The sequence below is a fragment of the Spea bombifrons genome, chromosome 1 (genome assembly GCF_027358695.1).
Source record: "Spea bombifrons isolate aSpeBom1 chromosome 1, aSpeBom1.2.pri, whole genome shotgun sequence".
NCBI classification, from domain to species: domain Eukaryota; kingdom Metazoa; phylum Chordata; class Amphibia; order Anura; family Pelobatidae; genus Spea; species Spea bombifrons.
The window spans coordinates 20780127-20792160 of NC_071087.1; the positions used below are offsets into that span (position 1 = coordinate 20780127).

Here is a 12034-nt window from a genome sequence, read left to right on the forward strand (position 1 = left end):
TCTACTTACTTACATAAATTGGGAACAGATAAATCACAAGGTCACATAAAAAGTCTTGTAAAGCCACATTACATTTATTTATAGAGCCCTAGGGCCCCCTCATCATTGCCAGCCCGGCCCAGGTTGGTAGGCAGGAGTATGAACAAGCTGTGCAATGCATGACTAGAAAAGGATAATTGTGATATATATTTATATGACCAGTATGACATCCCATGAAGACGCCTGCTAAACCTCAATTCAGAAGACAGATTTCAGCCTTTACTCACTAAATTGCATGCGGAAACATAGAAACGGCCGATAGAAGGCAAAGCATGCCCTAGCATGGAAAGCACGCAATGCTCACACTCCACAGGAGACTGAACTGACTTATATCAGGGATCAACCCATATACAGCAGCGTGGCGGAAAGTATGCATCGTCCTCCATTTTTGCCCAAGTGACCCTATAATTTCTCAGCAAGGAATCTCGCCCTGGCACAAAGGGTGGATCTGCCAATTCAATGAAAGGCATACTGGAAAGAAGCTGATGTGGCCCCTGAAGTTACTAAGGTGCTGGGCAGCTGCCTCTTGTCTTTTTTCACAAGACAATTCTATTGTCTGAGCTGATTCCCTCTCATTCAAGGTCAAGTCCTTTTGAACTGTATGCAGGTAACTGCTTTGCTATTATTATTAGTCTTTACTACATGCCACCCTAAGCTATCCAAGGCATATTTATTATGTATATGATGCACTCTAGTGGGCTTTATTTGAATTACTTAAAATTGTACAGAATGTAACAATACCATCCAAGAGAACCCCAAAGAAGAAGTCTCTTTAACAAGAAGCAAACTCTTACCTGGATCTTGGGAAGAACAGCAAATACAAAAAAAAATCCTAATGAGAGCCGCGTTCAGAGGCCTGAATAACTGGTTTGCTGACTATATATCAGTCCAACGATCTAGGCAGGCACAAATAATTCATTTGCAAACACAAGCTGGGTTTAACTTCAGGAGATCAAACAAAAGGCAGCATGACAGTATGACAGCTAGCCAAGAGATGCATCAATAGAAACTCACAGATATGTTATATTTTCACAAAGACACACAACTCCAACAAGTGTGTCCATCACCTCCGGCCCCAGCTGTCCTTGTCTCTGGCCAATCCACCTCCAACAACAGTGTCCTGCCTTGGATTATTTAATTTATTAAAGGTAAAGAGTTAATCAAAACCTGCATCACCAGTGTAAAAAGTAAATGCCTCCCTGAACCTAATAACTGGTTGTACCACCCTCGGCAACAACGAGTCTTTTACATCGCTGTGGAGGAATTCTGTCCTGCTCTTCATTCACACTGGAGGGTCTTCCAGCAAGAACTGCCTTTTTAAGGTTATGCCGCAGCGTCTCACTCAGGTTCAAGTCAGGACTTAAACTAGGTCACTCCAAAACCTTCATTTTGTTTCTTTTGCACCATTCAGACTGGCTTGTGAGCATCAGATAATTGTCCTGCTACATAACCCAACTGCGCTGGAGCTTTCGGTCATTAGATTTAACAATATGTGAGGTGTGTTTTAGAACATAGCCAACCTCCAACAGAACTACCACACACAGACATTGCGCTTGTTCCACCTGTGCTAGCATCCCCATCAACTCACTCAACATCTCCCTCTTCAGAAACCAACTACACTAAATAGGAAGTAATTATAATAAAATTAAAAATAAATATACAGTTTATATACCATATACTCACCATGACATGTGCAGCGGTGCGGGGGATCTGGATCTTAGTCTCCTAATCAGACCTCTATATATATATATATAGCGTATTGGCTCGGATATAGGCTGCCCCCGTATATAGGCCGCACCCTAAAAGTTTGGTGTTTTTTTAAAGAAAAAGTTTTTTTCTTTAAAAAAGCACCAAAAAAACATGCTGCCACTCTGCCCCCCCCCGAGATATGCTGCCACTGTCCTCCCTCCCCGAGATATTCTGCCACTGTCCTCCCTCCCCAAGATATTCTGCCACTGTCCTCCCTCCCCGAGATATGCTACCACTGTCCTCCCTCCCCGAGATACGCTACCACTGCCCTCCCCGAGATATGCTGCCACTGTCCTCCCTCCCCGAGATATGCTGCCACTGTCCTCCCTCCCCGAGATATGCTGCCACTGTCCTCCCTCCCCGAGATATGCTGCCACTGCCCTCCCCGAGATATGCTACCACTGCCCTCCCCGAGATATGCTACCACTGCCCTCCCCGAGATATGCTGCCACTGCCCTCCCCGAGATATGCTGCCACTGCCCTCCCCGAGATATGCTGCCACTGTCCTCCCTCCCCGAGATATGCTGCCACTGTCCTCCTCTGCCCCCCCGACTTACCGGAGCAGACTCCCGGGTGTCTTGCGGGGCCGGCGGGGGACATCTACGCAATACAACTTCCGGTGCCGGCACTGGATGTGCCGGCACCGGAAGTTGTATACGTGTATTGCGTAGATGTCCCCCCCCCAGTCCGGTGGGGGGGCAGAGGTAAAACGCTTAGACAACCTCCCGTGCCGGCACCCCCCCGTGGGAAGTGCTGGCAGGGGAGGCTGTCTGAGCGTATCGGGGAGTAGGATGCAGGTCACCTGCACCGCTGCGGGGGATCTGTATCCTAACCCACGACCCTGCCCGGCAGGCCCGGGCGTTGGGTGCTAGACCCCGAATATAGGCCGCACCCCCACTTTAAAGACTTAAAGTGGGGGAAAAAAGTGCGGCCTATATTCGAGCCAATACGGTATATATATATATATATATATATATATATATATATATATATATATATATATATATATAGTTGAAACTCTTGAAAGCGTGTCTTAAAATGGAATGTTAGTACAATAAAAAGGTATTCTATATTGCGTTACTCATTAAATGTACACAGCTTGACTGACACAGCTATCCCAAGATCGCCCGCTCTTGCCTCTCAAAGCTCAAAAATCTGTTGGAAGAAAAAGTTTATTATTCTGCAGTTGTTTCATGGATATATATATATATATATATATATATATACACACACACTTTATTATTTTCAGGGTTCTATTTAAAATCAGACATTGTTGACAGTTGAGCCGTTTGACGGTGTTTGTAATTAAGTTGGCATTATTATTATTATAGTATATTACTATTACACTTCAGACAGCTTCTGCGCTTTCACCTGCTGTGAGATTTGCACGGATCTCTGTAATATTCAAAAGAAACAGACAGACTTCTAATACTTACATGCGATCAAGAAACATACGGCAGTCTGCAGGATAGCCATGTCTGTCCTATGCATGTTTAAATTCCTGCGTTCACCTCTACCACTTCTGCTAGGACGCTGTTCCGCTAATCCACCACCCTTCTACATCTATGTAGTGTTCAAAGAAAAGCAGGCAGAATCCATAATTTGATATAAAACGAAAGTGTGTCCTGTCATGTCTTTTATTGTTGTGTTCATCCCCACTACCCGTGTAGTGTTTCAGTGGAAGTAAATTAGTCTTTAAAGTCTTTGTTCCTGCATTAGAACGAGCGGCGTCATGTGCGCGGTTGGCCCGGTCTCTCCCCTCATGCAGCAATAACTCCCGCCGTTAAAGAAACAGCTAATACCCCTCAACACCTTCCGCCCACCCCGCAATGCCTCAGGTGCCCCCAGCCCCGTTACTAAACCTGGCTGCAAAAGGGGTGACATTCTATATAGCGGCACGTGGCTAGAATAACGGGCTAATAACATATAGATTGCAGTAATTGCCTCACTTATATATATGCTTTATCATCTTTTTTTTATTTTATGTACGTTGCTCTTAAACCTGCTCACTTTAATTAGCGCTGCGCAGCTTCCAATCTGTATCCATCTACGTCACCCGTCAGAGACATCAGCAGCGGGTCCGGCCCGCCTTATTAGTGATCGTTCTGGAAAGGGGGTGGTTGGGTCCACATAAAGCACGCGCTGGTACCTTCTGCTTCTTTCTCCCCCCTTTTTTCGCGGCTGTGTTGGTACCTGTCTGACTGTATAAAAGCAATCGAGGCGGTTCCTTCTCCCTCAGTGAGTGGTGATCGTGGAGACTTATCAAGCGGATTTACGAGGCTCTGGCAGTTTGATTTGTCATCATCATGGAGTGGAACGCAATGGAAATTAACCCTGAGGTAACGGGAGCTGGTGTTCGTGTCACCCGTGGCTGTATCGCGCCGTTTGGCTTTCTGTGCGTTTGTTTAATGCTAGTTTTTATTCTCTCCGCAGATGCTGAACAAAGTGAGTGTCCGGGGTTGGGATGCTGAGGCCTCTGCGATACCCACCTGTCTCCACGGGAGCCGGGATACCGCTGTCATCGTCCTCCGCCTGTATTATATAATCTTGGGTTGCCAGGGCGTGGTCATTGTGTCTCTAGCCCCTTTTTGCTTTTAGTGGCCAAGTGATGGTAACGATTTAGTGCCACGCAGCAGGTCTCCCCTGATCCCCCGTGCTAGTGATTTACCAACTTTCTGATGATTTTGTGGTAACTGCCCCCGCATGGGTCCCTGTTAATCTCTTAAAGGGCCATGCATCGGTTGTGTTGGTAGCCTTGGCTATCAGACATGGTCAGTTCTGTCTCCTTTTGCTGTCTGAAGGTAGTTTTTATGTAAATAGGTTCATGTCAAACCATTAGCGATCCCTGCACATTAATAGACTTGGCATTTCTAGTTTGAGCTGTAAGTGTAATTTAAACTTTGCTGGCTCTAGCATATGGCTCTGTGCCACTTATCTATATTGATGGCTAGTTCCGTGCTGACCTACGAGCCACTCCTCCTCTATTAGATGCAGTAATAAAGCTCTGCTGCAGAGGCTCCTCCATGTGCCTCCAGACACGCCCGTCCCTCCCAAGGGCCAAGCAACCCGATCTGGTTCCAGACATCTGATGAAGGCTGGTATCTTGTGTCTGGGAAGAGGCTGATCGCATAAAGGAAATTATCTGGAATTGTCCATAATAACACTGCCCTGTCACTCTGTTAGCTTATCGAGATACTGTCCTCATGTTATCAGGTAGCAAAACTATACTGTAATTATACAGTAATTGCAAAATGACAGTTGGCTAACGGCAGCGTCTTGGGTTTGATTTAGTGATGCTGCTCCTGTCCTCGTGAGCTGTATAGAAATCTATACCTTGTATGATGCGTTATTGGAAATCTGTCCTTGCAGGTTATGTCCCAGCTTGGTGTTGAGGGTGGCTGGAAGTTCGTTGATGTCCTTGGTTTCGAGGCGGATTCTCTAAGTTCCGTGCCCAGCCCTACATGTGCACTGTTGCTGCTCTTACCGCTTACTCAGCAGGTAAGGTAGAGGTGTTTCACACTTGTGTGATAAGACTGACCTACTGCTTTCATTGGTACCACCCATCCCCCATGGTGCATTTTAGTTTTTTGTAGGGAATAACGCTTTTTTAGCGTGCCGACCATTGAAGGTTTCTACAAACAGACTTAACTTCGTATGGTGTTTGCGCTGACACCATGGGAATCGAATGGCCAAACATTCTATCTAATGTTGCTCTCATTCTTGTCAGCAGAGGGTGGACAATATTTGCCGACATCCTAATGGCAAGTGCTTCTGCAGAGACAAAGAGCCTTCTACATACTGTGGTTCTGTGATTGTGTGGCAGAACTGAGGAATAATGGTTCTTGCACATGCAATTGCCCTGACCCATCAGCTCACAGAAAGACTAATCCGGGGCTCTATAAGTGTTCTGCTTGCCTTTCAGCTAGCCCTATAACAAACTGTATACTGTGGTCTCTTGGTAAAATATCAAGTATACTGAGAATTGTCTAAAATGCTTTCCATCTAACAGCATGAAAGCTTTAGAGAAAAGCAAGTGGAGGAGCTTAAGGACAAAGCGACAAACTCCAAAGTGTATTTTCTGAAGCAGACCATTGGTAACTCTTGTGGTACTATTGGCCTTATTCACGCTGTTGCCAATAACAAAGACAAACTGAAGTTTGGTGAGTATTCCGGGTTCTTGTCTGCCTTGCTACATGGATTTAAAGCTATAAATTAATGGGCTTAAATCAGATCTGTCATAATAAAAATATATATGTATATGTATGTATATATATATGTGTGTATATGTATATGTATATGTGTGTATATATATATATATATAGATATAGATATAGATAGATAGAGAGAGAGATTGTAATGTTTTCTGTTCCAAAACACTCCTTTGTTAAATTGATTTGCGGCAACCATTTTTATTTCTAAGGTTAGTATTGTGTGTGTGTGTGTGTGTGTGTATAACAAGTCCGGGGCAGAAAAACATTCCCTATGATGTATATTGACCCGCAACCCCCCCCCTTTTGGTCAGTTCTTTGCCCCCAATCCACTGATTCCTGGCAGGGCAGCTTCCCAAAGTTAGTCTTTGGCCATTTATAGTGAATAACCACAGTGGTCTTCTGAATACAAAGCCAATTTCGCACAGGTTTAGTGTCATGTCTAGGGAGCTTCTTAATGAAAGATGATATCCCTGCTTTTATAGGTCAGTCGTTTGTGTTGTACTTGGTCTTTCTAAAGAATCTGATAAACTTCCCGATACAGTGACAGATCTGAGTTAACTGCCATTCTTTAACATACCAATTATATAATTTTCATATCTGTAGTTTTGGGGCTCTAGGGAAAGAAACTTTCCCTAGTAAATCTATATATGCCCAAATATATAAAAAAAAAAAAAAAATTGCACTAAAGCATCATGCTTACCTTGGAAGACACTATACTCCAGTTAAATGTGGCGGTCAAATTAAATGTTTGCATGTTATGGGGTACTGAAAAACCGCATCTTTGGTATAATCTACCTGTACTTAGTGCCAAGTCAATAGGTAGTCCTCTGCAACATGGACTTCCGGAAACTCATGTATAGATCACATTTCATGTCGAGCTGCTGGTTGTCCCGTTTATTGGCCGTTCACATTGAAACTGGATCCTGCTGTCAGCAACTTGTGTTTTCTGATTGTCTTGTGAATTGTCATTCTGTTTACACATTACGCTTGTGCCAATGAATATTAATAATGCTAGTAAATAACTAGTGTTTTCTGTTAAATGTAGCTGAGAAGTCTGCCTTAAAGGACTTCTTGGAAGAATCTGCTGCTTTGTCTCCTGAGGAAAGGGCAAAACTCCTAGAAAAGAACGAGGTAAGAGTGGAATTCTTAATCTTTGTCTTGCTGTCTTCATAAAGCCAATGCTTAAAGAATACTGGTGTAAAATCTACAAGCTGTACGGGCTGAAGTGATTCTTGCATAACTTTGGATAACAAGTAAAATAGCCTACCTATCGGGTACTGTGCAAGCTGTCTCTTCCCCCAGAGCTTCCTGGCCTGCCAAGTACTACATTCCTCATATAGCATTGAACAAAGCTATTTTCTTTCCGCTATCCAAACACATATACCATGTCATCCCCCCGAGTCGCACCATAAAGAGAATGTACCTTACACAGAAGTCCCTCCGCAGGTCTTTCGCCCTATTTCTATACAAAGCGCTATAAGGTCTACAGTAGGGCTGCAACTAACTATTATTTTCATAATTGATTAGTTGGTCGATTATTTTTTTCAATTAATCTGAATGTAAACTTTTCATTTATTTAAAATTTAATAAACAGATGATGATAAATACAAACGGCAGAATAAAAAAAGTGCATTTCTTGTCTTTATTTCCCAACCAGTCCCCCCCCCACACTTATGCACATTTGAGCCCAGGCTTGCAACACTGCCTCCCAGATATGCCACTGTGGCCCCTGATATGCCTTATACCCTCTGATACACCACTTCGACCTCCCCAGAAATGCCTCACTGCCCTCCCCATATATGCCTTCTATACCCTATGTCACTCCGTCCTCCCCAGATATGCCTTATACCCCCCAGATATTTCAGTTACAGACCCGTTCACAGCACACCGACGCCATACTTTTATAAATAAGTACTGGGTTAATCTTCACTGCCCCCCAGGATTTAGATTCCCCTTAGTTTGCCCCCCCCTTTACATCTAACTGCACCTTAAGTTAACTTTATTAAATTAATATAACCCTAAAGACCCCATCAACCACAACTGCCCCTAAATTAACCCTAAACATCCCATTAACCATAGCTGCCCCCAAATTAACCCTAAACACCCCATTAACCATAACTGCGCAAATAATTTTATACTTAGACGAGTGTCCCAGCCATGTTGTTCTGGGAGAAGGAAGGGGTGGGGCCAGTTGTCACAGTGATTACAGGGCGGGATTGGTAAGTAGGAGCTGCTGCTGTGAGTCACTGAAACGGATTATATAATGAGGGGTATTTTTCAGAGAGTTTGCTCTGGGAAAAACCCTCATTTTATAATCGTCAAAAATCAATTCAACTAATTGATAATGAAATTCGTTGGCAATGATTTTAATTATCGATTAGTTGTTGCAGCCCTAGTCTATAGCAGATGGGAAATCTCAAATGTGACGATGCTGCTAGTGTTTTAGGATCAAGTAAATCCTGTGTTCTAGTCTGGTTCTGGCCTTGATCATATTAAACTTCATACAAATAGTCTACATGAATTCTGACACCAGTAGCTAACTTATTTTATTTTTTCTTAGGCCATACAGTCTGCCCATAATTCTGTGGCAGCAGAAGGGCAATGCAGGGTAAGCATCAAACACTAAAGGAAGGAAATGTACTTGGCACAAAATATTTGGGTACCAGAGTAAGCACTCATTGTATAGCAAAATGTAAGTGGAAACTAAACTTTTCATGCAAGATAGGTCCTGAGCCCCTTTGAGAATTGAGGGCAGTAGACTAGGTTTTGTGTTAAGGCAGCAACTGATAACGGCATGTTTGAGTCACTGGGAGCAAGTTAATGCTTTAACCTGATGGCTTCATGAAAGCCTGAGACTAGCTGGCTTGTGCTGTCAGTATATTTTGCTAATGACATATTGAAAGTAACCTGCACAGCAACCATATTGAGTATGCTTGAGATGGCTGGCAAACTGTCTTTGTAGACTTGAATTCTGATTAGTTTTCCCTGCACAATGATGAATCCTATGGAGTAGGTCTGCTAGTTTTAGACCAACAATAGTGTTTAGGCATTCTGTAACGCTTCCATGGGTTATTGTGGGCACCGGTTTGAGATTGTGGGTAAAATTAACCAGATACATAAGTTATATCACCTGGCAGAAATTGTAGAACAGTGTTTAGAAAGCATTGAAAGGCCTAAATGTCAACCAATCAACCTATCCATTAGAGCCATACCTTCTGTGGTTGTCAGTATCTTGGGTTGTAACAGCTGCAAATACTGAATCTGTTGCCCAGACATATATATATATATTATATTTTGTAATTTTTTTGCGTTCCACAACCTAAAACTTTTACTCCTTCCCAGGTGAATGAAGATGTCAGTTTTCACTTCATATTATTTACTGCTGTTGATGGACATCTTTATGAGCTCGGTGAGTTAGTTTGTTACTTAGCCATGTAAGTGTTCAGCTTGGTGCTGTGAATCGTTTGCCCCCCCCATCATTGGTGCTTTTAAGGCATGCTGTAGTGGACGTCATATAATCTCTATGAAGAAGCTAGACACCCCCCCCCCCAACTTATCGGTACTTCTGAGTCCCCAGTGCTTAGTCCGGGCAGCGTGTAGAGCTCTACGCAATTCGTGTAGTTCCCCGTGACGGGGAAGGTCTGCGCGATGGACGTAGACCCCGCCGATATCCGCACCTCCTCCCGGCTGCAGCAGAAGTTGTCTATGCAAATTGCGTAGAGCTCTACATGCTGCCTGGACTACACACCGGGGACTCAGAAGCTCCGGTAAGTTTGTAGGAGGGAGGGAGTGTTAAATGGGGGCATAAGGCATTTCTGGAGGCAGAGTGCTCTTGTGAAATGCGTTTTAACCCCCTTAATGCCACTCTGCCTCCAGAAATGCCTTATACCTCCCTATATGCCACTCTGCCCCATAATATGCCTTTTAACCCCCTAAATGCCAGAGTGGCATATAGGGGTATAAGGCAATTCTGTAGGCAGTGGCACATAGAGGGTCAAAAGTCATATCATGGGGCACAGTGGCCCATAATGGGGGGGGCAGGTGGGGAAAAATATATATATATATTTTTTTATCAATCATAGCTTTTATTAAAAAAAAATTTATATGAATTAACATTTACTGGTAACCCTTTTTTCCTATAGGGTCATCTTATATTCAGGCTTTCTTTTTTTTCCCCATAAATTAATATTCAGATTTGCGGGGGTTGTCTTATAACTGATCAAATACAGTATTTAATTACAATACTTGGGTATTTCTGAATGGTCAGAATGTATCTTTTTTTTTTTTTTATTTTTTTAAATTAATTTATCTTCTCTTTAGATGGTAGAATTCCTGTTCCAGTAGACCATGGTCCAACTTCTGAGGAATCATTGTTAAAGGTAACTAAAATGGACAATGTTTAAGAAACCGTGTAACCCTATGACTATTTTTGTTCTGTATCTAACTGTCTAGAAATTGATATGTGCTTTTAGCTACTGGTGTTTGAAGAGCAGATTTCTCGTGTCTACTGAAATAAGTGCAATCAGCAAGCATCCTTCCTGTGGATGACTGACTGCTTATACTCATCTGTGACCAGAAATTCATGTGTTCTTGTTAAAAATGGTGGCCTGTTCTGACAAGTTGTGCCCCCCTTAAGGCTTTTGCTATAGACTGTGTGACTAAGACAAAGATGTGGCGGCTTGCAGTGTGACCGTTACTTATGCTGCTATTTGTAGCTAAGGCAGAGTTATTGCCAGCACTCACCCACTCTGTAAACCCCAAGCGTCAGATCAAATTTTCTAATTTAAGGGAATACTTAATTCAGTGCAGATGACATAGCTGTTACGAAACAAGCCTGTTATATGAAGTGCATGATGCGCCTAACAAAGCTTTTCTCATCATTATTGCAGGATGCAGCCAAAATCTGCCACCAGTTTACCGAACGAGAGAAAGGAGAAGTTCGTTTTTCAGCAGTGGCTCTAAGCAAGTCGGCGTAAATCTCCCCAGTGGAGCTGGCTTGTTCTGTGATTGCTGAACGGCGGCTGGTATTTTACCTGCGTTTATGCCTTCTAAAAACTTGGTGTTGAAGTGCTTAAAAAATCTGGATGTTGCTGTTTATGCTTTTCTTGGCTTTCACCTATCCTTGTAACTGTTGAGCACTTCAGTGCAATCCTTGTTCTGAACAATTAAAGTTCCTTTGTTTGGAATGTTTCATTTCTTTGCATTTTCTGATTGCCTGAAAAACAGTGGTGACTCTAGAAACAATATATATGGGGGGGGGGCACACAAGGTACCACAGTCAAACTGGGGGGCATTCATAATTTCCAAAAGTTATGTGCTATGGAATTATACTTCTGTTATTGGGCTAAAATAATACTTGATCATTCAACATGGGAAGCCTGAAGCCACAATTGAGTGCGACTAATCCTTGAAATGAAAATAACACAATAAATAACTTCCACTAAATTATTTCAGGGCCTTGAACGTTTTATCCCCTGAAGTCTCTACAACTTCAGGAGGGCATTTTATCTCTGGAAAAATATAAATTAAATCCTACTGTAAGTTAAGTGCCAGGAACCAGATGACCAAACACACACCAACACCCACACACACCAGGACAGGCTCTGCCACATCCAAACACACACACCAGGACAAGCTCTGACACCCAAACACACACCATAGGAAAGGCTCTGACACACAAACACACACCAGGACAGGCTCTGCCACACCAACACCTATACACACACCCGAAGACAGGCTCTGCTACTCTGATAACCAAAAACACACAAACAGCAGGACACAATCTGTCAGATGTCTACATCAGGATGTATTTTTCACACTGCATTGTCGTTTATACCCGCCTTAGTGTTTTTGTCCCTTGTGTATTGATGCCAATGCTGCCCATATATATTAATATTAGCCCCAGTTGCCGATAGCAGGTATAGATCAACACATTAACACACAAACCAAGCTTTGCATGGGTAGATCAACTGAAATTCGCTTGTGATCTCAGCACTGAAGGTATATATGAAATAGAATCAGACATACAAATCCTG

The 12034-nt window shown here is 43.0% G+C and overlaps 1 protein-coding gene across 1 annotated transcript; it reads left to right on the forward strand.

The window, feature by feature from the left end:
- Positions 1-4003: 4003 nt before the first annotated feature.
- On the forward strand, positions 4004-11185 carry UCHL1 (ubiquitin C-terminal hydrolase L1). The gene is made up of 9 exons (XM_053458405.1): positions 4004-4127; positions 4222-4233; positions 5158-5286; positions 5798-5948; positions 7045-7130; positions 8560-8607; positions 9342-9408; positions 10320-10378; positions 10889-11185. The coding sequence occupies exons 1-9, from the start codon at positions 4095-4097 to the stop codon at positions 10973-10975; spliced, it is 672 nt and encodes a 223-aa protein (XP_053314380.1). The 5' UTR covers positions 4004-4094; the 3' UTR covers positions 10976-11185.
- The last annotated feature ends 849 nt before the right edge of the window (positions 11186-12034 follow it).